The 22989-nt window shown below is 36.1% G+C and overlaps 1 protein-coding gene across 4 annotated transcripts in view; it reads right to left on the bottom strand.

Moving 5' to 3' along the window:
* The window catches only part of COL24A1 (collagen type XXIV alpha 1 chain), a 475258-nt gene that overhangs the window by 34190 nt on the left and 418079 nt on the right, over positions 1 to 22989 (bottom strand). For all 4 annotated transcript variants that reach the window (XM_029948854.1, XM_029948855.1, XM_029948856.1 and 1 more), the window contains 6 exons: positions 15982 to 16089; positions 13781 to 13888; positions 13633 to 13686; positions 12997 to 13059; positions 9309 to 9362; positions 3762 to 3797 (listed from right to left, as the gene is read on the bottom strand). In XM_029948854.1, coding sequence (XP_029804714.1) covers positions 3762 to 3797; positions 9309 to 9362; positions 12997 to 13059; positions 13633 to 13686; positions 13781 to 13888; positions 15982 to 16089 — 423 coding nt within the window. The remainder of the gene's footprint in view (positions 1 to 3761; positions 3798 to 9308; positions 9363 to 12996; positions 13060 to 13632; positions 13687 to 13780; positions 13889 to 15981; positions 16090 to 22989) is intronic.

Here is a 22989-nt window from a genome sequence, read left to right as displayed (position 1 = left end):
TATAGGTAGAAGTGTTTAGGCGGTCAATTATTTAAACTCTTCCCTTAAAACAAACTTGTAGAATACACTGAAAAAATCCTAATGAGAGTATAAGTAATGTTACCAAGCTTTTCCAGATTATGGTTTAATTGTGTATTTTATGGGGTGAGTTAATTGCATATGATCTCTAAGAATTAAAAAATTACTTTTATAAAGTTCCTTAAACCCTATTGGAATCAAAGAAAAATAGATGATAAAAAGATATTTAATACCAGTTAGTCAACAACAAAAGAGCAGAATAAACCAATAAATTCTAATGTGCAAGGTAACCTTTGTTGTAACAGCTAATGTTATTGCCTATACGAAATGCCACTGTGTCCCCTTCCTTGTATTAGGAGGTTGTACCTCATTTATTAAGAGAACTACAGTAATCCACAGAGCAAAAGACTAGTGAGTATGTCAATTCAGTAAATGCGACTTTATAGTCAGAATTAAAAATACTTGTTAACTTTTAATTTTAGGGAACAGTATTTATTTATTTATTAATTCATTTCTCAAATATTACCCACTACATGGCTGGTTCTATTCTGGATACTGATAATCAGTGTATCAAAGTTCCCTGCTCTCATGGAATTTATATTCTAGCAGAGGAGACAGAAAAATAATTTCAAATACTGCTAATTACTATGAAGAAAACAAAACAGGATGTTGTGGGAAAGACCAGGGATAGTGAGACTGAAGAGTCCTGGAGGACTTCTCTAAGAAGATGTTTGAGATGGGACCTGGATAATGAGGTAAGACCCAATCATGTGAGGAACAGATGAGTTTTCTAGGTAAAAGGCATGTTCCAAAGAATAGAGGCGAAGTCAGTGTGGCGGCAAGGGGAAAGGGACACATGATGAGTTCAGAGAGGCAACCCAGGGCTGGTTCTTGTAGGACATGGTAGACCAAGGTAAGGAATTTGGATTTTATTCTAAGTGCAAGAAGGAGTCGTAGAAAGGTTTTAAAGAGGAGAGCGACAGAATCTGATTTCTGTTTTAATGGTATCACTCTAGTTGCTGTGTAGAGAACGAATATAGTGGAGAAAAGTGGAAGGAACACTAGGAAGTCAGGAGTCCAGGGGAGACATCGTGGCGATCTGGACAAGAGTGCCAGTGATAAAGAGTGAGAGAAGTGTGTGAATTCAGAACAGGAATTAGACTTGACAGGAGCTAACTTCTACTTTAAAGAACTCTTCCTTATGTTCTATGTTTTTGTTTGCTCTTTTATGGGGATCTGCTTATTTTTCTTTTATGTAGATCACAAACTCTTGGAGCTGGAAGGGACTTTGAAGGTATAAATTCTAATTCCCCTACTCAGTGCAAAACTACCCATCCAGTAACTCAGAAACATAGTCATTAGGCTTCTAGTGACAGGCACTCAACTATCTTGTAAAACTATCTTGTTTTAAAGCAGTGCCTTATGATAGTATACAGCTCACTATTATTTTGAGCTGGAATCAGCCTCAGCATTCCATCCACTTGGTTAACAGTATCTACTCTGTGCTAATCATGTGCTGAGTCCTGTGATGGGCTGAGAATTAGGGCATATCAAACATACTTCCTGCTCTCATGGAGCTCACTGTCTCTGAGGGAGCCAAGCACAGAAATTGAAAATTCAATTCAATAAGTAAATAATTTAAAATTTAACCTCTAGAGTTACTCATATTACACATATTCGTCCTTTCAAATACTTAATGGTAACTATCATGTTCCAATACCTCAAATATTTTCTAATTCATTCACCAGTAAGTTACTAAATATTTATTGAACACCAACTATGTAACATAGGCACTATATAAAGTGTTGTGGACACAGCTTTCATGCAAACAACAGGTAAAACATCTGTGTCATGGAGTCCATATTCTAGTGAGGAGAGATATAATAAGCAAAAAACTCAAATAAATATGTAACATATCAGCTTGTAAGGAAACAGGTTTAGAAAAGATATGGAATCCCAGGCAGATGGGCCTCTTGCTATTTTACATAGGCTAGGAAGGAAAAGCCTCTCTGATAAGAGGACATTTAAGAAAAGACTGAGGAACACTTGCCAGGCATTGTACTAGGTCCTGGCTACTGGTTTTTATGTCCGCTGGGCGCAGTTTGGTTGAGGATAAAATGTCAGCAAGCAAACTTAAATTATAACCTCATAAATATGAAATACAGGGATAAAGAACACGGGCAAGAAAGCAGGTGCAAAACCCTGGAAGCGAAGAGAGAACAATGAGAACAAGGAAAAGGATGATAAAGTTGCAGAGCCTGGTAAGGGTTAAACATCCATGGCTATTTCAGCTGGATTTTCTAGGACACGGATCTGAGAGAGTCCTTCTCCAAATATGCTTTAATTTTGCCCATGTTCCCCTTTGGGGATGGCCTGACTGGTGCCACCACCTGCTTTATTCTGGATGCCATATGTCCATCAGTGCAACCTAAAATTTCAGGCATAATCTGCTGAATTTGCAAGCCGTCAGAGCCATTGAATTTTCTTTCATGTGAAATGCCTGTTAAATTGTCATAGGTAATTGAGGTTTCCTACCTGACAGAAGCTTATATTCCAGCCACAGTACTTGGAGAGAACTGCTCAGGAAGGCAGTCGAAGACAGACAAGTCTAGAAAATGAGCTAATTCCAAGCCTCTCTACTTTTCCTTTTCCCTTTCTACTCCTCCTGGGGAATATGACTTCACTGTGTACATACATCCTTGGTTCTGGCTAGAGTAAGTCTGCTGAGAAAATATGAAGGCCACATTTCTGCAATTTAAAAACATCTATTTTAGGGCACCCGGCAGGCTTAGTTGGTAAAGCTTGCAACTTTTGATCTTGGGGTTGTCAGTTCAAGCCCACTTTGGGTGTAGAGATTACTTAAAAATAATATCTTTAAAAAAGAAAAAGAAAAACCTCTATTTTGAAGCTCTCTGGGGATTCTTAGACTTATCTGAAACCACATACATTTTCTTCCTCAGCTAGTTAATATAACTGCAACTTACTTATCCTGAGCCCCCAAGCATACCTTATGGTGAAAAGCAATGTCAGCTGTGAATGCAATTTTATTATCTTTTAAGCCAAGACTTTTCTGCAACCTTTAAGTTTATTCTTGTTTGCCTTCTGTACTTGGTATTAATCCCCCTCAAATTACTCCGTGCCTGCTCCCTGTTCATGGCTGCTGCTTTAGTAAGTACAGCAGGATCTCTGCTGGGAAAGTGGCCTCTTTACAAAGTGGCTTCTTTAACCTGGAAGCATTGGCATCCCAGAGAAGCAGGAAATAGTGCCAGTGTAAGCAGCTTAGGCCTGGAAAGTGCTACATGTACCTTTTGTCCGTCCTCTAACAATTGTTTTCAATTGGCTGAAGTACACAAGTAACGAAATGCTTCTGCACTGCACCTCTCGGGCACTGACTGGACACAGGGGGTACATCCTTAAGGCGATGCGGCCGTCCTCCCGCTCCAGCACTGGTGAGGAAGGCTCACCAGGCAAATGCCTGAGGCCTGACAAGGCAAATATGCCATTTCACACAGTGATCCGGGAAGAACTTGATCGGCAGGTTCTTAAAATGCTTAGGGGTTATCAGGTTTCACTGTAAGGTACCACCTAGATTAGCTCTACCTTCCGAGAACTGTAATTTTATTTTTATTCCACAAGTATCAGAGACATAATAATAAAAACAAACAGATCAACAAGGTCCTTGCTTTCATGGAACTTATATAGCCTAGTGACAAGTGATAATAAAACCATAAATTTAAACTTACAGTTTCACCTCTAAAGCCTTTTTCACCTCTGGGTCCCTACAAGAAAACAGGAAATGTTAGTTTAGTGCTGTTGATAGTTATTTATCAAATGTAGTTGAAGCTATACACAGAAACATGATAACTTATGTTTTTGTTTTTTCTATCCAGCAGGACATGTTGAGTAAACTTATATAAATTCTAGTCTCCTTTTCCTGATGTAAGCAAAGCAAAGCAAAGCAAAGCAAAAACAAAAACAATTTATTGATTTATCAGGCTATCCATGAAGTCAGACAGGGATAATAGGCACGCAAGTCAAAACAGCTGATCCGACAACCAAATACCAAACCATTTGGAAGTTACCAGATTAAATTCTTCTAATATTTGTCCCCCTCAGCCTTTGCAAACCTTGTTTCTAGGACAGTGTCCTTTCCCCCCATCTTCTCTATTTCCCCCTCTGAGCTACATCCCACAAATTTTGATATGTTGTATACATTTTCATCCAGTTCAGAATATTTTCTCTCTTCGAGACATCCTCTTTGTTCCATGGATTACTTAGAAGTGTGTGGTTTAGTTTTCAAGTGTTTGGAAATTTTCTCATTATCTTTCCAGCTTATGGATTTTTTACTGTAATTCCATGATGGCCAGAAAACATATCTTGTATGACCTCAGTTCTTTTAAGTTTAGTACAAAATTTTTTTATGACTAGAACTGTGGTCTATTTTGTTGATTTTCTATGTGCACCTGACAAGAGACTGTGGTCTGCTGTTAGATGAACCTATTGTTTTAAAAATTCCTGGGATTCCTGAGTGGCTCAGTTGGTTAAACCTCTGACTTTGGCTCAGGTCAGATCTCATGTACGTGGGTTTGAGCCCCGCATCAGGCTCTGTGCTGACAGCTCAAGAGCCTGGAGCCTGTTTCCGGTTCTGTGTCTCCTTCTCTCTCTACTCCTCCCCCTCTCATGCTCTGTCTCTCTCTATGTCAAAAATAAATAAAACATTAAAAAATAAAAATAAAAATTCCTGTTAATATTTTTGTTTTCATCCTTGTGGAAATTATTTTCTTTTCATTTTAAAAAGGATAATACTATTTATTTTTCAAAAACATGAATTTACACTTTCTTAATGTTATGAATGTTTTCCATAATTATAACATAAATGTTATAATGCTTACTTAGTATTTAAGAACTATAACATATTTTATTGAATTTCCTTTAGATTATTTCTAATTTTTGTCATGCTAACCCTGTGACAAATATCCTTATACTCCATAAAAGTTGTCCTCCAGAAACTTTGTTTGAAATTGCATGCACGCCTGTAAACTATGGGAGTCTAGATATCTCAACACATGCCATGTACTATAACTTTGTTAATCTTGCAGGTTCAAAATACTCTCTCATTATTTCACCATTTATATTACTTCTTTTGTGTTTCCTATCTTGTTCTTAACTTATTTTAAAACAGGATAGTAACTTCCAAAAACTAATTAAAAAAATTTTTTTTAATGTTTATTTGAGAGAGAGAGTGAGAGAGCATGCGTAGGAGCGCTTGTGCAAATAGGGGAGGGGCAGAGAAGGAGGGAGAGAGAAGATCCCAATTGGGCTCTGTGCTGACAGCAGAGAGCCTGATGCAGGACTTGAAATCATCAACTGCAAGATCATGATCAGAACCAAAGTCAGAGGCTTAACCAACAGAGCCATCCAGGTGCTCCCCCAAAACTAATTTTTTTAACGTTTTATTTTTTTAAAGCTGTTTTTTTTTTTCATCCACAATTCTTTTCTTTTTTTTCTTTATGTCTTTATTTTATTTCGAGAGACTGAGACAGAGAGCGAACTGGGGAGGGGCAGAGAGTGAGAGGTAGACAATCCGAAGCAGGCTCCAGGCTCTGAGCTGTCAGCACAGAGCCCTTTGTGGGGCTTGAACCCACGGACTATGAGATCATGACCTGAGCCGAAGTCGGACGTTCAACCAACTGAGCCTCCTAGGTACCCCTAACGTTTTATTTTTTGAGAGACAGGGAGGGACAGAGTGGTAGCAGGGGAGGGGCAGAGAGTGAGAGGGAGACACAGAATCTGAAGCAGGCTCCAGGCTCTAAGCTGACAGCAGAGAGCCCAAAGTGGGGCCCTAAACCATGAATGCAAGATCATGACCTGAGCCAAAGTTGGATGCTCAACCAACTGAGCCACCCGGGCATCCCTCCAAAAACTAATTTTTAAGATATCTTTATAGAACTTGTTTTTATACACTCTCTCACGGTCAGCCCAGTATTAACAATTAAGTATATACCTTTTCATACTTTTTTCTGATGAAATAGTGACAAAAATATTTATGTATGTATAGGGTGATTGGTACTATTTCATAATACTGACCTCATATTGTATGCTCTTCTGTGAATCAGATTTTTCACACTTAACAATACAGTATGAACAACCACAAGTCCACTGAACTAAATATAACTAGTTGTTCTCCATAGCTGCATAATCTATGAAATGGCTAGACAACTATTTACTCAATCATTCCTTTACAGATGAACATTCATGTGATTTCAAACTTATTTGCTAATATGGCTATACTGTGAAAAAAAATCCTTCTCTAATTTCCTTAGTGTACAGAGTACTTAATTTCTATTGCACAAAGTCCTCAAAGTGGAACCGATTGGTCAAAGGGTATATGCACTTATATTTTAACAAATATCCTTCCATGAAAGCTATAATTCACATTTCTACTAATGATAGGAGTACTGTTTTCCCTAATCCCCTTCTGAAAGGTTAAATGTAATATCTCATTATTACTTTAATTTGCGTTTCTGGGAGTTAGGAGAGCATCTTTCCAAATAATTATTGACCCTTTGGGTTTGTTATTCAATTTCCTATCAAGTTTTCTATCTTTCTCATACCAATTTGTAAGAGTTCTTTGTATACCAACTCATATTCGTTTGCAATTATTTTTGCCCAGCTTATATTAATTTTATTTATGGAATCTTTTTCCACACAAAATTTTAAATTTTCAAGTATTCAAATACATATTCTGTTCTTTTGTAGTTTTCAGATTTCCTTTCTTATATAAAGGGTGTCCTCAGGGGCACCTGGGTGGCTCAGTTGGTTGAGTGTCTGACTTCATCTCAGATCATAGTCCCCAGTACATGAGTTTGAGCCCCACATGGGGCTCACTGCTGTCAGTGCAGAGCCTGTTTCGGATCCTCTGTCCACCTCTTTCTCTGCCTCTCCCCTACTCATGCTCTATCTCTCTCTTAAAAATAAATTTTAAAAACAGTAAAAACAAACAAACAAACAAACAAACAAACCAACAAACAACAAAGGTCTCCCCAACCTTTAAGCTATACATTCGCTTTCTAGATTTATTTATTTTTTAACCTTAAAGTCTTTTTAAAAAAAGAATAAAACAAAGTTGGGTGAAATAGGGTTCCAATTTCTTACAGCAATATTGTGACTAAAAGTAATCCCATTTCTCATTCCTGTCACTGGTATAAGAATGGGCATGTATCTGATCAATGGACGGAAGAAAAATGCAGTGGGAGACTTCTGGAAAAGATTTTATTTTTCCCAAGATAGGGCTATAGATCAGTTTTCACTTTGGATAATTATATCTGGATGTAATTCCTAAGAAATTGTAGTCGTCTTTCTGTAAGCCTAATTATGAAGCTAACATTCAGGATGATAGAGACGTGGAAAGAACCTGGTCTTGGACAACATAACAAAATCACTAAGTAAGCCAAATCTGAAGCCCTTCCTACCTCTGGGCTTCCCATTAATTGTGATATAAATTTCCTTATTATTCAAGCCAGTTTGATTCAGGGCTCCTATTAACTAACAGTCTAAATCATTCTGATATGCCATTTCTGTTATAATTAAATTCCTATATATTCTGAGATTTAATTTTGGATTCTAGCCTGTTACACTTATCTATTTACTCCTTCATACTACCCAATAGTTTCATTTAAAATGATTTTGAAGTAATGCTTCCTTATTTGGAAAAGCAAGTCTTCCATCCCCCACCACTATTGTTTTTCCACAAAGTTTTGGCCACTCTCAAGTGCTTATTCTTACATAGTGAACTCTTCTTAGAAGTTTCTTCTTAGAACGGAAAAAATAGAATATGGAAAAAATTTGATGTGCATGCTGAATATTACAAGGGCTTTAAAGAATTATCTGTAAACAAAACACAGTAAGATATTTTAATTGAGCCATCTCTTTATTATGATTTCCTTGAGCAATTGATATTTCACATTTTTGACAAAAGAGAACAATCATTCAGTAATCAGAACAGTATGTGTTCCTTAGCTAATTGAAGAACCACCCACCAAAATATGAGAATTCTCCCACTACAATCTCCCACGTAGACTATATAGCTCTGAGTAGTAAATGCTGAAAATCTAGAGAAGTGTTGACTTGTACATTTCATTTTGTAAAATAAAAAATTCAGCAACTTTAGTGGGAAATTCTTCCCTAATGTATCAAAGAGAACAATTATACCTAACACCTGAAACATTTCATTTTATATATCAAAACTCTCTGTCTCTCTACATAACACTTTCAAATCATTCAAAATATTGGTTCCCTGTAGGGAATACACCTTTCCTCCCCAAGTCTCAGTTTGCTCTTATCTACTGGGCTCTTCCTCTTGAATGTTTACACTACTGTTGGTATTGCAAAACTCTCTCATGACTTCGCCAACCATTGTTTTATTTCCTGTTCTATTTGTCAAATTTCTACAGGTACTGGGATCTACTAACTACTTCAGTTTTTCCTCTCCAGATGCAGCTTGAATGGAGTAGAAAGAGCACTGATCTTGAAGGAAGAAACAGCCCCTATGTAATTCACTAGCTGTACCGCTTTGATTAACTAGATGAACCTTTAGAAACCCAATCTGTTTCCCTATGTCTTAAATAGAAATAATAATACCTGCTTCAAAAGTTTTCTGTAAGATTTTGAGAAAATTTATTAGATGTTTAAATTTGAGAAGTTATTAAATGTTTCATTAAAAGTCATTAAATGTTTAAATTCTGTAAGAATTTGGAAAAAGTAATGTTCCTTCCTCACTGAAGTTTGTACTTTATCTTTTACTGTAATTTATTTTCTTAAAGATCTCTGTTAATTACTCCCTCCTTGAAGCTCATCTATCTGAACCTTGTGATTTTCTGTTTTTCCTGCTATTCCCACCAACTATCTCTTTCCTTTATAGTGGACACGTCCAAATACTCAAATCTTGGCCAGCTTTTGCTATGCTTTCTCCTTCAGAGAGCAGACTCTTCTTAGTGCTTTCGTGATCACCTCTCTGCTACAAATGCTCAACCCACCTCCCCGCCCAAGTTCTATTTTCCTTTCTCAACTCCAGTTTTAAGTGTCTGCCTCACTATATACACCTTCCTCGTCACACATATGATCTCTAAGCTCTCAGTAATCACTTTTCAGATGAAAATGTACATCTGTTTTCGCCCTTGGCTTCTCAAATACCCAGGGGGATCTTTTTTGGATTCCTTTAGAAATAGGATTAAAGAGGAAAAAATAAGAACATGACAAAGAAAAGAAGACCTATATTGCAACAAACTTACAGTTCTACCTGTTGGGCCTATTATACCTTCTTTGCCAAAGGGGCCAGTGTTTCCCTGTGGGAGTAAAAGAACATCAGTCAGTCTCACTGCCAGTATAATGCAGAAAAATTCTAGAAAATTTCTTGTGCAATGGTAAAATAGTCCATGTCGGCATGATTCCAATTTTTATTATAAAATAGTATAGTACCAGGAGAAATCATAGTACTTTTGATTTGCAGCATGTGACACAATTCTGTACATTATAGATTCCTATTAGCAGAATTCCATCTGTATAATTTCTAACAAACATAATTCAGTCTTATAATTTTCATGTGGCGATAACTTCAATGATGCCATTTTACATGTGGGTCATTATATAACAAATGCAATTACATAAAAAAGACTATATAGAATGATAAAATTTTGAATAGTTTTCTTTTAATTTTTTTTAAAATATATTTTTTTTTATTTTTGAGAGACAGAGAGAGACAGCACAAGCAGGGGAGGGCCAGAGAAAGAGGGAGACACAGAATCCGAAGCAGGCTCCAGGCTCTGAGCTGTCAGCACAGAGCCCTATGTGGGGCTCGAACCCACTAACTGTGAGATCATGACCTGAGCTGAAGCCGGATGCTCAACCTACTGAGCCACCCAGGCGCCCCTGAATAGTTTTCTTTATAGATGTTGAAAGCAATGTCTAAGTGACATGCAGCATGCCACTGAGAAAAAGTATGGGAAAGAAACACAAAGCGTCATATGTGACCAACTTCAGTTTCTCCACCTGTTACATAAGATTGCATACTTCATAGGGCCATTGTGAGAATTAAATGAGAAAAAGGATTTTGAAACTTTAGGCTGTTATTGATTATGAAGATCACCTTGAATAAGCCCAATCTGGTCAACTCCTCCCAAACTAAATATGGAACACATCTTTTTTTTTTTAACTGAAGTATAACTCACAATATTCAATAAAATAAGTACAATATTCTGTTAGTTTCTATTAGGTATATGTCACAGTGATTCAATATTTTTATACATTATAAAATGATCCCGACAATAGTCTAGTTACCACCTGATACCATACAGAGGTTATTACAATTACTGACTACATTTCTTACTCTGTACATTACACCCCCGTGACATACTTATTTTATAACTAGAAGTTTGTAACTTTTAATTCCCCTCACCTGTTTTGCCTGTCCCCCAACTCCTCCTCTCCTCTGGTAACCAAGAGTTTGTTTCCACATATCTATGTGTCTGTTTTATCTTGTTTTATTTTTTTAGATTCCACATATGAATAAGATCATACTGTATTTTCATTTCTTTGTCTGACTTACCACCTCTTTATGAATACAAAATACCTGTTTTAGTTATTTTCCCTCAACCTCCACCCCCAATTCCACTGGCAGCCAATTTCAGTCTTTCTTGCTCACACTTAACCTGAATACTTAAACACAGATATCTAATAGGATTTCTCTTAGTCTAACTCCTGCTAAGGTGCAGAAAATACTACCAGTTGAGATCATTATGTCATGGAGTCTATCATAGATGGGCTAGAATGAGCCTAGAATGAGAGAGATTAGCTGGTACTATAAAATTAAATCTAATGGAATCACTTTTACACACAAAAATTGACTTTGTGATAATTTGTCAATATGGTACCTAAATCTCAAAGATCCATAATCAAATAAAGACAGATGATCTCCTAACCTAATCAAATATAAGCCCTAGACTAGTTTATCACTGAAAAAAAGTCAACAAAGCTTTTGTATAATAAACTTGAATGTGGTTGAACGCTTCAGAAAAATGATTTGTTAATATACATGAACTCTAGAAAACAAAGACCAAAACAGCAAAAATTGTCTATGTTTATTGAAATGTGTCCAAAAGCTGAGGTGTTATGATTTTAATGGTTGGTACCAATTAACTACATAAATACATCTTTGAAAAGAAAGACAATCAATCCAAATTTCCTACTTAATTTAATTGATTTAATCATCAAGTATTTATTGATTATTGAACAAGAACTAGGTACCTGGACACTTAATATCCATTCTGTAGTCTAATTATGCAATTAGCAAGCAACTTTGTAACATATGATTTGGTCAATCAGCTCTGGATTAAAATTTTGGTTCTTCTACTTGCCACACATGGCCTTGAGCAAATTACCGTTCGGAGACTTTGCCTGTCCACTTGAAAAATGGGGATAATAGCATCTCTCACTGTATTTTTATGAGGATTAAATGATATAAGGGTCACAAACTGAACTCTGGTACATATTAGTTTTCTGCTAAACATTAACCTATCATGACTTTCACTTGTCTCTATAATGACTTAATAAGAGATATCAGCACTTGTAAACTAGTATTTGTAAGCAGTTTCCAGAACTTTACTATTGGTGAACTGATAAAATTTCTGGAGCTGCAAAGCAATATATGCTCAGACCCTGGCCGACAGAAACCCAGCACTTTGTAAGATTCTGATTACAGTAGATGCTAGACAGGCAGCCAACTTCTTTTTGAATAGCAAGAAAGGATTAATTGATTGAGAACTTAATAAAACTGGAATGAAGGGAGAAAATGTATATAAGAACTTCAGAACAATGTTTATAATAGAGAAGCCTGTCCACGTAGAACTCACCTGTGGATGATCAAGAATAAGGCTTTATATAAAAGTCCCAATTTTCCATGGTTCTTCAGAAATCATAAAAATAATTAATAAATTTGCACCTGAAGAAATGCTGAGTAGGGTCTGTAAACAAACACTTCCCATGACAACACCGACCTTTGTGTTGCTGAAAAGAATTTATTGTAAGAGTTGGGGCAGGGGTGTAGGATTTCAAAATTTTGACTTTTCATTTAATATTTTACACAAGACAGTGGTTTTCCGCTGTGAGGGTTTTCAAGATCCCTTTCTCCTGCTTCGGGAGCACTCGCCTTCCTCCCTCTGCCCTCTTCACCCTTGCTCTAGTAGCTGCTGCTGGCCAGGGGGGTGCCACTGCTGCAGGCAATCCATGGTTTCATGTTTTACACCTTTTTTCTTTTCAGTTTTATACATCATCTCATCAATTAGGAGACTGTGGTTAATAGGAACAAAAACAAAACCAAAAAGCAAAAAACACACCAACAAAAACCAGTAGTTGCTGATGGCTTATCTATCTCTATTTATATTTGCTAGTTTGCAATTCCAGGCACTGACCAGCTAATTGGAATTCTTCAGACGCCAATCTTTGCAACTCTTTAAGCAGTTCCTCATCACTCTCTAGGGATACCAACCCCTGAGCTGGGGAAACATCAGTATTGGGAAATATGTTTCAAAGTGTGGTGTGAGGAGTTCTGGTCAGAGGCAAGCCTCCTTGGCGTGGTGCCTGGAGGTGGTCTCTGGTATTAATACTTATAATAGGAAACCCTTTATTTTTTGTTCCTAGTGTGAATTAATAAATACATTATCCGGTGTCAACATTAATTCTGGTATGTATTTTTTTAAAGTAAGAACTAGGAATATGGTTGGTCTATGGGGTCTTTTGCCCAAATTAACATATGAACTGAAAAAGGCTCAGAACCGTTGCATTTGATCTAATAGGTTTCTACCTTCAAAGTCATTTTATTAAGTTATTAATTTGGAGTATATCAATTTTAGAGTTCTTGTTGCTGATTCCTACAATCCGCAAAGAATCACAATTTCCAGGCAGGTACAACGACTTTATACTCACTCTCTGTCCCACAGGACCCTTAGGACCTGATATTCCAACTATGCCAGCATCTCCCTCAGGACCCTAAAAATATAATAAGAATAAAAAGTCAAAATCTTTAACTCTACATGGACATTTACAAGTGCAATAATCTTGTAACAATCTATTAAGAGTTGGCTCTGAAAAAATAGATTGTTAATGTAAATGGATAATTAATTATGCACATGCTGAGTACTTTGGAGGAACCTTGCTAAAGTGTGCAGTTGACTTTGAAGTACACCAAAGTGATTGGAGAGAGGGAGGGAGGGACAGATAGATACATGATAAAGCACGTGGAGTAAAAAGCTATGGTAGAATCTAGGTAATAGGTATATGGGTTTTCACTCATTCTCTCAACTTTGTGGTATGTTTGAAAACTTTCACAATAAAATGTTTGGCAAAATGGAATGTGAGGGGGCCAAAAGCAAATTATTCAAGAAAATTGGTGGGGAAATCTATATCTACACAAAGTTTTAAAGTAACGTGTTCAAAAAGCAAATATATAACTCTGTACCAACTGAAATTTTACAGATTAAAATATACAAAAACTCAAGTCAGAGACTAAACATTGGTATTTCAACATCTTTCTGATGAACAGCAGAAAACATGTAAACACACCCTGGGGCCTGGGAATCCTTGGAAACCTGTCAAACCTCGAACACCATGTTCTCCCTGCAATGTGAATAGATAGGATAATCATTATTGTGCACCAGTGGCCTGGTCTGTAGAAAACTAATACTTAGTGAATTTCCGATTTGGCACGTACAGGCTGCCCTTTCAGGCCAGGCTCTCCACGTGGTCCTTGATCACCCTGTGCTCCTCGGTGACCTCTTTTACCTTGAATTCCTGGTTGACCAGGTAGTCCTTGTTCACCCTATGGACAAAAAAAGAAAGGTGATCTTGACTTTAGAATCTACCAACATATTGGTTTTTAAATAAAACCCAAATACAAGTCCATCCTTAGGTATAGTACAGGGCACCAAGGAAATCAAATTCTGCATGGTCATTCTCCTTACCAATATTTTCCACATAAGTAATATTTGTTTACAAGGAACGGTAAGTGTAGCAGTGGGGAAAGAAAATTCTAGGGATTGTGGCCGTAAGTGTGGAAAGAAGAGGGAAGGGGACACCTCAAAGCTAGGAGGAAGACAGTGGGGCTAATGAGAGAATGGTGAATGTGTGGTGTATGTGTGGGTTGTATATTACATATGATGGAATGTGCACTCTATTTGAGTTGGTGTTATTTTGCTGTGTTCTCCTCACCGTACAGAGATGATTCAGCTGATATCAGAAACAGAGCAGATTCTCCTGAAGCGTGAACCCTGGTTGTCTTTTCAATACTATCATTAAGAAATTTCCATTACCGGGGCACCGGGGTGGCTCAGTCAGTTAAGCGTCTGACTTCAGCTCTTGTGATCTCACAGGTTTGTGGGTTCCAGCCCTGCATTGGGCTCTGTGCTGACACCTTGGAGCCTGGAGCCTGTTTCAGATTCTGTGTCTTCCTCTCTCTCTGCCCCTCCCCTGCTCATGCTCTGTGTCTCTGTCTGTCTCTCTCTCTCTTGTCTCTCTCTCAAAAATAAACATTAAAAAAATTTTTTAAAAGAAATTTCCATTAGCTGTTTCTCAAGGTTCCTTTGATATAAATTCCCTTTATCTCCTTTAAAATTCTACTTTAATGATATACTTAATTACCATTCTTTTATTTGCAAAAGTTAAGTCTTTTCTTAATTTACTCTTATTTTTTCAAATGAAACTTGAAATATCTTTCACAGCACTTCTAACAGGAACCAGGAGGAATTTGCAGATAGGTTAGTGAAAAATGATGCCGGTAGACTTTGATCAAAGATTCTTTAAGAACAGCAAATTGTCATTCACTGACTGGAGACAAGGATATAGCTTTGGGACTTGACAAATATGGATCCTTTTAATTGCATACTCATATATTAAAAGAGAGGACTCTTATTTTTTTTCCCTAGTTTTAGCATTTGCTCAACTACTTTGAATTTTAGTGGAAAGGGATGGATGGGTCATTTCTAACTTACCCATATGGATCAGAATACCTGGACATTCTTTAGAAGTGGAACTATGAAAATCAAATTGAGAGGTAATAATGATGAATGGTTCCAATATCTCAATCCTATGCTATTTTATGAAATCGCTTTAGACACTGGACTAATCTCTTGATTGTCTGGGTCAGTTCTGCATCTAGGTAGCTCTGAAACTGGTTTTGTTGGAAAACCTATTGACATGTGACAATACTCTATTCAATGAATGTCAAATACATGTTAATACTCCATTCAATTGTTTAATTATGATCACTTTGACTTTTACGAAATAAGCTCTACTCTTATCAGATTTATAAATTGGTTGGTTAGGTTCAGACTCAGAGGAATAGGAAGTGTATCTAAGAAAGTATGGATCTGGAAGTAAGATTTCTATTTTTTTGGAGGAGAAGGTAGATGACAGAGGGTTAAGAAGAAACAGAATGAGTCAAAGGGTGTTTTTTAAAAAAATGTTTATTTATTTTTGAGAGGCAGAGAGAGACTGAGTGTGAGTGGAAGAGGGGTAGAGAGAGAGGGAGACACAGAAACCAAAGCAGGCTACAGGTTCTGAGCTGTCAGCACAGAGCCTGACACAGGCCTCAAATTCATGGACTGTGAGATCATGACCTGAGCTGAAGACAAGATGCCCAGGGGACTGAGCTGCCCAGATGCCCCAAAGGGCATTTTTTTTTAATGCACTGCCCGTCCTGAGTTAATGAGTTGTTCTGACAAATTACATGCAGTGTGGTTATCACAGGAGATGAGTATGTCAAGGCCACACACTATTTCTCTTAATGTGTTTTTATTCTTGGTCAAATTTATTAAAAATGATTAATCTTACCATCCTGTGATTTAGCCAAGAAATTCAGGTACAATAAGGATGTTAGTAGTGCTGCTCATCGATCAGAAGAAAATGTTAAAGTACCTTTGGGCCTGGAACCCCTGGGCTTCCTGGAAGGCCTGATGACCCCTTGGCTCCTCGAGGACCCGGAGACCCAGCTGGTCCTGCTCTTCCTGGGCTGCCTCTGGTGCCCTAAATCACATAGGTAAGAAATAAAAATTGGGGTATTTCCTAAAAACCCATCCAGAGGCTCAGTAAATGTAGGAGGTGTTGGTGTTCTGAAAGGCTACTGTTGACACACAGCCAGGTTTGAGTTATCCTGGGCTTCCTTCCCAAATAAGCAAAATATTTAAGTAATGTTTTTACCCACCCAAAGTCTTTAATTATAGTTAAAATAATGGTCTGAGGAATTTCAAATCAAAATACTGAGGCAGTGCAGTCTGTCAGTACCTTCTGACTTAAATAGTCTATGTGTAAAGTATGCTCGTTGTATTCTAACTTTCTGTATTATATTTGGGTATGCATGACAACTCTAATAACTGATTAATGTTTCCTTAAGAAAAATATTCTATGGATATTAGCCAGACTTACTGTGGTGATCATTTTCTCAATATATTCACATATCAAATCATTATGTTTTTTCCTGAAACTAATATAATGCTCTATGTCACTTATATCATAATTTAAAAAAAGATTTAAAAAAATGTTTTTAGAGTTTCTGAGTGGTTCATTTGTTAACCCAGCAAGGAAAGTCACCTACTGATATGACTTAAATCATGTCCCAAAGTAAACTTGTTTCAGATTGTTAGCCTTTTGGCAAGAACAATGGCCTGAAATGTTGAAGACATTGGAGCAGCATCAATAGCCAATTTAAAAACAAGACAAATGCTTTTGAGTGGTTTTCCCTGCCTCTTGACCTGCCTCTTGATGAACCGATAGATGTTAGTAATACAACTCAGTTATTTATTTGGGGAGTCAATGCTGTGATGAAGTGACTGGAGAATTAATGTATATGAACAGTTTGTAATTATCTACAGGTGAGAATATTTTCCAAGAAGTTAAAGCACTAAATCAGTACAACCTCAAATGGAATGTGCTAAAATGTGATAAAATTGAGAGCAATGCATTGGAAGATTTACTGGACAGATTTACAAAACTTGTGAAAATGCACAGTATTTAAAGCTAGGGATATTCATTGTATTATTCACCATCAGTTACACTGAGGAAAATAGTTGAATGTAGCATGTGTTGTTGAACATGGAGTGTCAACAGTGAACTCCATTGACTCTTGCAAACTTCACCCATTCTGTGATTTTTTTGCATGAAAATAGAAACTGAATATCCTCATTTTTTCTATCACATAGCAATTTGATGGCTTGGCAGGGATAAAGTTTACTGAGATATTTTGAGACCAAGACTGAAATTTTTTTGAATGAAAAGAACCATCCTCAACCTCTACTATAATGAGTGACTTTAGAAATTAGATTTTACTACAGATGCCATAATGTTTATCAATGAATTCAACCTGAAATTATAAGGCAAGACAATGGCTTTATGTGAAGTATGTATTGTGGTAAAGACATTTCTTTTTAAAGTAATCTTTATGCCCAACATGGGCTTGAACTCACAATTCCAAGATTAGACTACATGCTCTACCAATTGGTATTTTGATGACAACAATGTTTGAATCACAAGTAATGTGAAGCAACTTTTATACATTTCCTATGGTGTCAAAATTAAAACAGTAAGTGAGATCTTCATTTCTGCACAAATTTGCAATGGATAGAGCTCAACTACTTTCAGTAGCATTGTTTTAGCACTAGAAGAAAGAAATTTCTTCAAAATCCCTTTAATTGTGCAGCTGAGAAATTTCTACCAATTGGATATGAATAAAATGCAATGTAATGACATGATAGAAGGCAAATATTAGGAGAAGAATCTAACAGAATTTTATAAATTCCTTCCAAGCAACGAATAGGCATAGTTACAATCATATGTTTGTGAATTTGGCAGTATCTACCTGTGTGAAAAGAATTTTCAAAGATGAAGTATGTAAAATATGCAAAATCTCATTATAGGTCAGCATTAGCAGATAAAAAGAAAATTTTGATGACACGGAACTGTAGTAAGCTAAATGTTATTTCCCCTTCCAAAAACAATTCCATTTTTAAAATTAGAATTATATTCCAAAAAGTATACTAAATTATATTTTGAATTTCATGAATAAACTTTTGTGAAAAATCTATTTTCTCTTTTGTTGCATAAGTTCTTAAATAATACCCTCAATTTTGCTTCTTGCCTTGCAAAGCTGGAAATAGTTACCAATATTTACAGAAAACGTTTGTTGACTTCTGTTCTAGATGACTGCTACTTTCTCTGTTGATTCCTGGGATACTAACCTGGGTTGTGAAATGATTCTTTCATGCATTCAGCAAAAAATTGATGATGCTATAGAATACTATCTATGTGAAAGGAAGGTACCACGAGAGGCCATATGGGGAATAAAAATATAAATATGTTTTTTGTTTTCAAGGAGCTTAACATTAAGTAAAAAGGATAAAATGTAATTATATAAACAGTTGTAATAAAGACAGAAATATTTTGAAATTTTCCAGATCAGAAGAGAAACAGAAAGAAAATTCTAGAGAAGTTCTGAATAGGAGAAACTATTTTTGGTGCTAATCAAAAAAGGAATTACTGATAAAGTAGAGTAGAACTGGATCATAAGATAAAGATATTGCCTTTAAAGTTGCAAATGTAATAGAAGAGATGATTTGCTCAAGAGAGTCTAGAGTTATTCCTGTAGAAGTCCTAGTAGGGAGAATAGGATTTAAAGATAAAGCCAAATTTGAATATAATTCTAAAGTATTTTTTCCTTTTTCCCCCAAATTATTTTCTCCAAATTATATCATCACATATTTTTTCATTCTCTTACTTATGGTGAATAATTCAGCATAATTAAAGAATGACCTTTTCTGGGTAGATTTTCTTCATGATCATAAAACTCACTAAAATAATGAATGTAAATGTATTTTATATCACTAGGTGCCATGTACTATGCTGGGCACTTATAAGAAGATGCCTACGGAATATAGGTTCATATTGACCTAGGTTGACCTTTAAACCTTTTTTTGGTCCCAATCTACACTGGCCATTTTCTCTCTCACCATTTCTCTATATTAGTGTTTCTCAATCTATGTAAGGAACCATTATGAAGACAAAGTAGGGGAAAAGAGAGAGGAGAGAAAGGGAGCAAGTGAGAAAAGAGAGGGAGAGAGGGGGAGCTAGAGACAAAGAGAGACAGAGAGATGGATAGAGAGAGAGGAAGGGGGGCAGAGAGTAGAGAGGTGGGGGGAGACAGAGAGAGATCCGTATTGTGGACTTAAGATTCAGGTGATTATATGATTTGTACATATTGCTTGCACTGTAACCTAAGTGCACTAATCTCTTTCCTTCCCCTTGCCACATGAATTTGAGAACCCTGGATTCATGTAATCTATCCTATTTCTTTCCCCTTGCCACACAAATCCTGGATTCAGGACTTGGTGTCATTTTAGAACCCAACAATGCAAATGAAAGCAAATCCAGTCAGTCACCTGAGACTTTGGGATATAAAATTTCAAAAATGTTTAGTGAGGACATAGGTGTCATACCAATGGCCAGCCCTCTAACAGAAATATGACTTCACAGAAAAGGCAAGTCTTAAAAACAAAATTCTGATGAATAGTGCCCTCTTCACTAAAAACAAAAAGAGGTGAAAAACGTAAAGAAATCGATGATCTGCAGAGAAAGCAGATTCTAAAAGGTCAAATAAAAGATGGAAGGAAGGGTATATAAGTAAAGGAAAAAAATCATACAGATTTAGGTTGATATATAGACTTAGCTCCAAAGTTAAACTTAGGTGAAATGTAAGGATCTTTTAAAAAGTGGATTGTCTTGCAAGGCCGTGAATAGCCTATCCCTGGATGTATTATAGAAGTAATAGATGCCACAGGGGAAGGATATCATATGACAGATTACCTTTAGACAATTTTAGGATACCTCAACATTCCAAAATTCTAAAATAGTAGCACTCACTTGTAATTTTAGGCAATTTTTAAGACCTTTATTTGCCAACAATAAAAAAATAATGTATCTTTTGGGTAATGCATGAAAAACAGACATTCAGATACTGCTGAACATCCCTGAGGTCAATAGGTATTTTTAGCTGAGAATAAAAAGGACTCTAATACTAGTCCTCAGGTTAACTGAAAACTAGAAACGTTACTTGCAGTGCTATCACATATTTAGCACAGTACAATGAGTATGTTCCAAGTCATTTACTGTTCGTGTTGGTTTCTTAGAGAGAAATTTGAGGATAGTAGCAGAGTGTTCTGTGCAAAGTTCCAAACAATGTTTCATACAAGTAGAGAACAAATATTTCTTATTATGAACACAAAGATGGATGAGTAATTTTGCTTTCAAGAGAAACAGATGCTAAGCCCAGGCATTCTTTCCAGTGTCTTCTAAATGATTTGTCTAAAATCAATAAGCAGAGAGTAAGTCATTCTGAGTGAATTTTAAGAAGTAAACAAAACCACGATTAAGTTTTTTCAGAGATGATGAAACCAATAAACTCTGCAGAAAGTGTCAATTTTGATTGGACTGAAACTGATGACTGCTTAAGCCTTGACATTCTAAAGAAACAAGTACTTGGGTCAGTTATCAACAACAACATCAGCCACAACAAAAATTACTTTTTATTGTCTTCTATGTATCAGAAACTGTCATGGTAATACGTTTGTATTATTTAATTCAATCTGATGTCAGTTAAGGAAAGAAGAGGGATTCCTTGCCTTTCACTTTGACTTCCTGTGGGGAGAGGAAAGAATAGTTTATGTATAAATCTGCCTTCAATCTGGGAAGGAAAATGGAGTTATCTGCATACATTAGGAGGACAGAGAGAGAGGAAGATTCTGGAACAGTGATGACTGGTTTGTATATAATAGTGAAACATCACAAAGAAATGTCCTGAGGCCCCTTAATTTCGCTGTCTTAATTTCATTAGGATTGAAACAACTATATTAAGAAATAACTTAAACAGAAATAAAATTTGCTAAAGACAGGCAGCCATAGAAATCTACATTTTAAAGTAGCTTAACAAAGGGATGCCATCATCTTTAAAACTGTGTTGAATGAAAAGATAAATACTTTTGATGTTAATTTTATTGATTTCTCAACAACAGGATGATAAATTTAAAATGACACTAAACTTCAAATTAGTTGATGTTTTTCTTTAAGGTAGCACCTTGAAAATTACTAGAAAGTTTTTTCCTTTCCCTACTGCCAAGCATCCTTTGTATTCCTAGCATTATGTTTATGTAGTTATTCATTGTGTAAGAAAACAGCAGTTAAATTAATTTACTTTCTATAGAACAAAAAAATAAGTATGATGCCCTGAAATTTTTTTGCATTATTAGGCAACATAAGTACTACATTTTTTGTTAATCCAGCAAATCAATGAGTTATAAAAGTAATGCTTTGCTTCCTTTACTCCAAGCAACTAAAAACACTTCTATTTAAGTAAGAATTTCTTATTTTATTTGGTTTACTAAATATATCCCTCGTAGGAAAGAATTGGCTATTTAAAATATATGGGATAGGAATTATTAGGTGATTATATGCCAGGCTACATTATATCTAAATAATGTAGCATTCATAACATTTTCCTTTAGTGCCAGTCATAAGTAATGTGGCCACATGCTGGAAATAAGATTTATGAATGAGCTATATACTACAGATAGGAGATAACTTTAGTTTTGAATCTCTAAACATATTAATGCTTACAGAACTTGGAGCAGAGTTGAGACAAGTCATTGGGTAGTAGAGACAGGTCAGGTTAGCTTGACTTAGGTCTATTCCCAAGAGTATGCAAAACTAACTCTTGTTCAGCCTTAATGAATGTAGGCATTTCAACATTGTATTACCTCACAGAAATTAGTCACACATTTCCATTAGAACAACTGGTGGTTTATCAGTCTTGTAAAATGGACAGTGCGAATGTCACTCTGATGTTGGGCAACATTAATGTATCTTACGAAATCTCCTTTACTCAGCTCTTAACCTATTATCACAGGACTAACAAGGAAGAGGAAATTTCATTTATGCTTTGGCTCTTAGACATGTCTAGGCTCACACTACTCTGAAGAAATAAATGTCTATCTTTTATTTCAAAAATAACAAATCTATACCTGTACTATCTTATTGGATCCTTTGATAATCCTGTGAACATGCCAATTCTTTCCTGACCGCAGGTTTTTCCATTTAGATTCCTTCACATAGCATGTTCTCCCCTCATTCTGTGTATACCTGGCTCAGTCTTCTGAAGGGAGATATAGTATAATTATACCCTAGTATGACCTCCTCAGTGAGGCCTCCATTGTCTACTCCAACTATAGTCTACTTCCCGCATGTTCTATCCAAAACCTATTTATTTCTTTCATAGCAGCTAGCACAATTTAGAATTACCTGATTTGTTTATATATATGGGCTACTACCCAATTACTAGGCTGACCCATATTGCATTATGAATTTTTTTTAGGTCTAAAATGGTCAAATGTCAGAAGTTTCTTGCTGTTTCATGTATGTTTCCATCTTGTTCATTGCTCTATTCTCTAACTCCTGGCTCGTATTAAGCACTAAACAAATATTTGTTGAATGAATGAATGTTCGCTTATCCATGAATATCTATTATTATAGAACGATGGTAAGAGCTCAATAAGGGTATGTGGTCCACCTAACACTTCACACAGGATGTTTTGTGTGATACTCAGAAAACCCATATGAAGTGGGTATTTTTGTATTCTTGTTACAGATGATGCTTAAGACGTTCAGTAGGTGACACAACTTTATTCAGGTCTCTAAAGTCATTGGTATTATGCAAAGAATATTCATTCTTCAAATATTTACTGAGCTTCTACAGGCCTGACACTGCTAAGGGCTACAGATGCAAAGATGAATAAAATACAATCCACATTCTACAGGAGTTTGCAATCTTTTGGGGCAGAAAGACATGAAGATATGTATCCTTGCTCTGATGGAAGCAGTGTGTAG

This window comes from Suricata suricatta, chromosome 8, assembly GCF_006229205.1.
Source record: "Suricata suricatta isolate VVHF042 chromosome 8, meerkat_22Aug2017_6uvM2_HiC, whole genome shotgun sequence".
NCBI classification, from domain to species: Eukaryota; Metazoa; Chordata; class Mammalia; order Carnivora; family Herpestidae; genus Suricata; species Suricata suricatta.
Note: the sequence above shows the minus strand (reverse complement) of the source record. Positions and strands in the feature narration are given on the sequence as shown.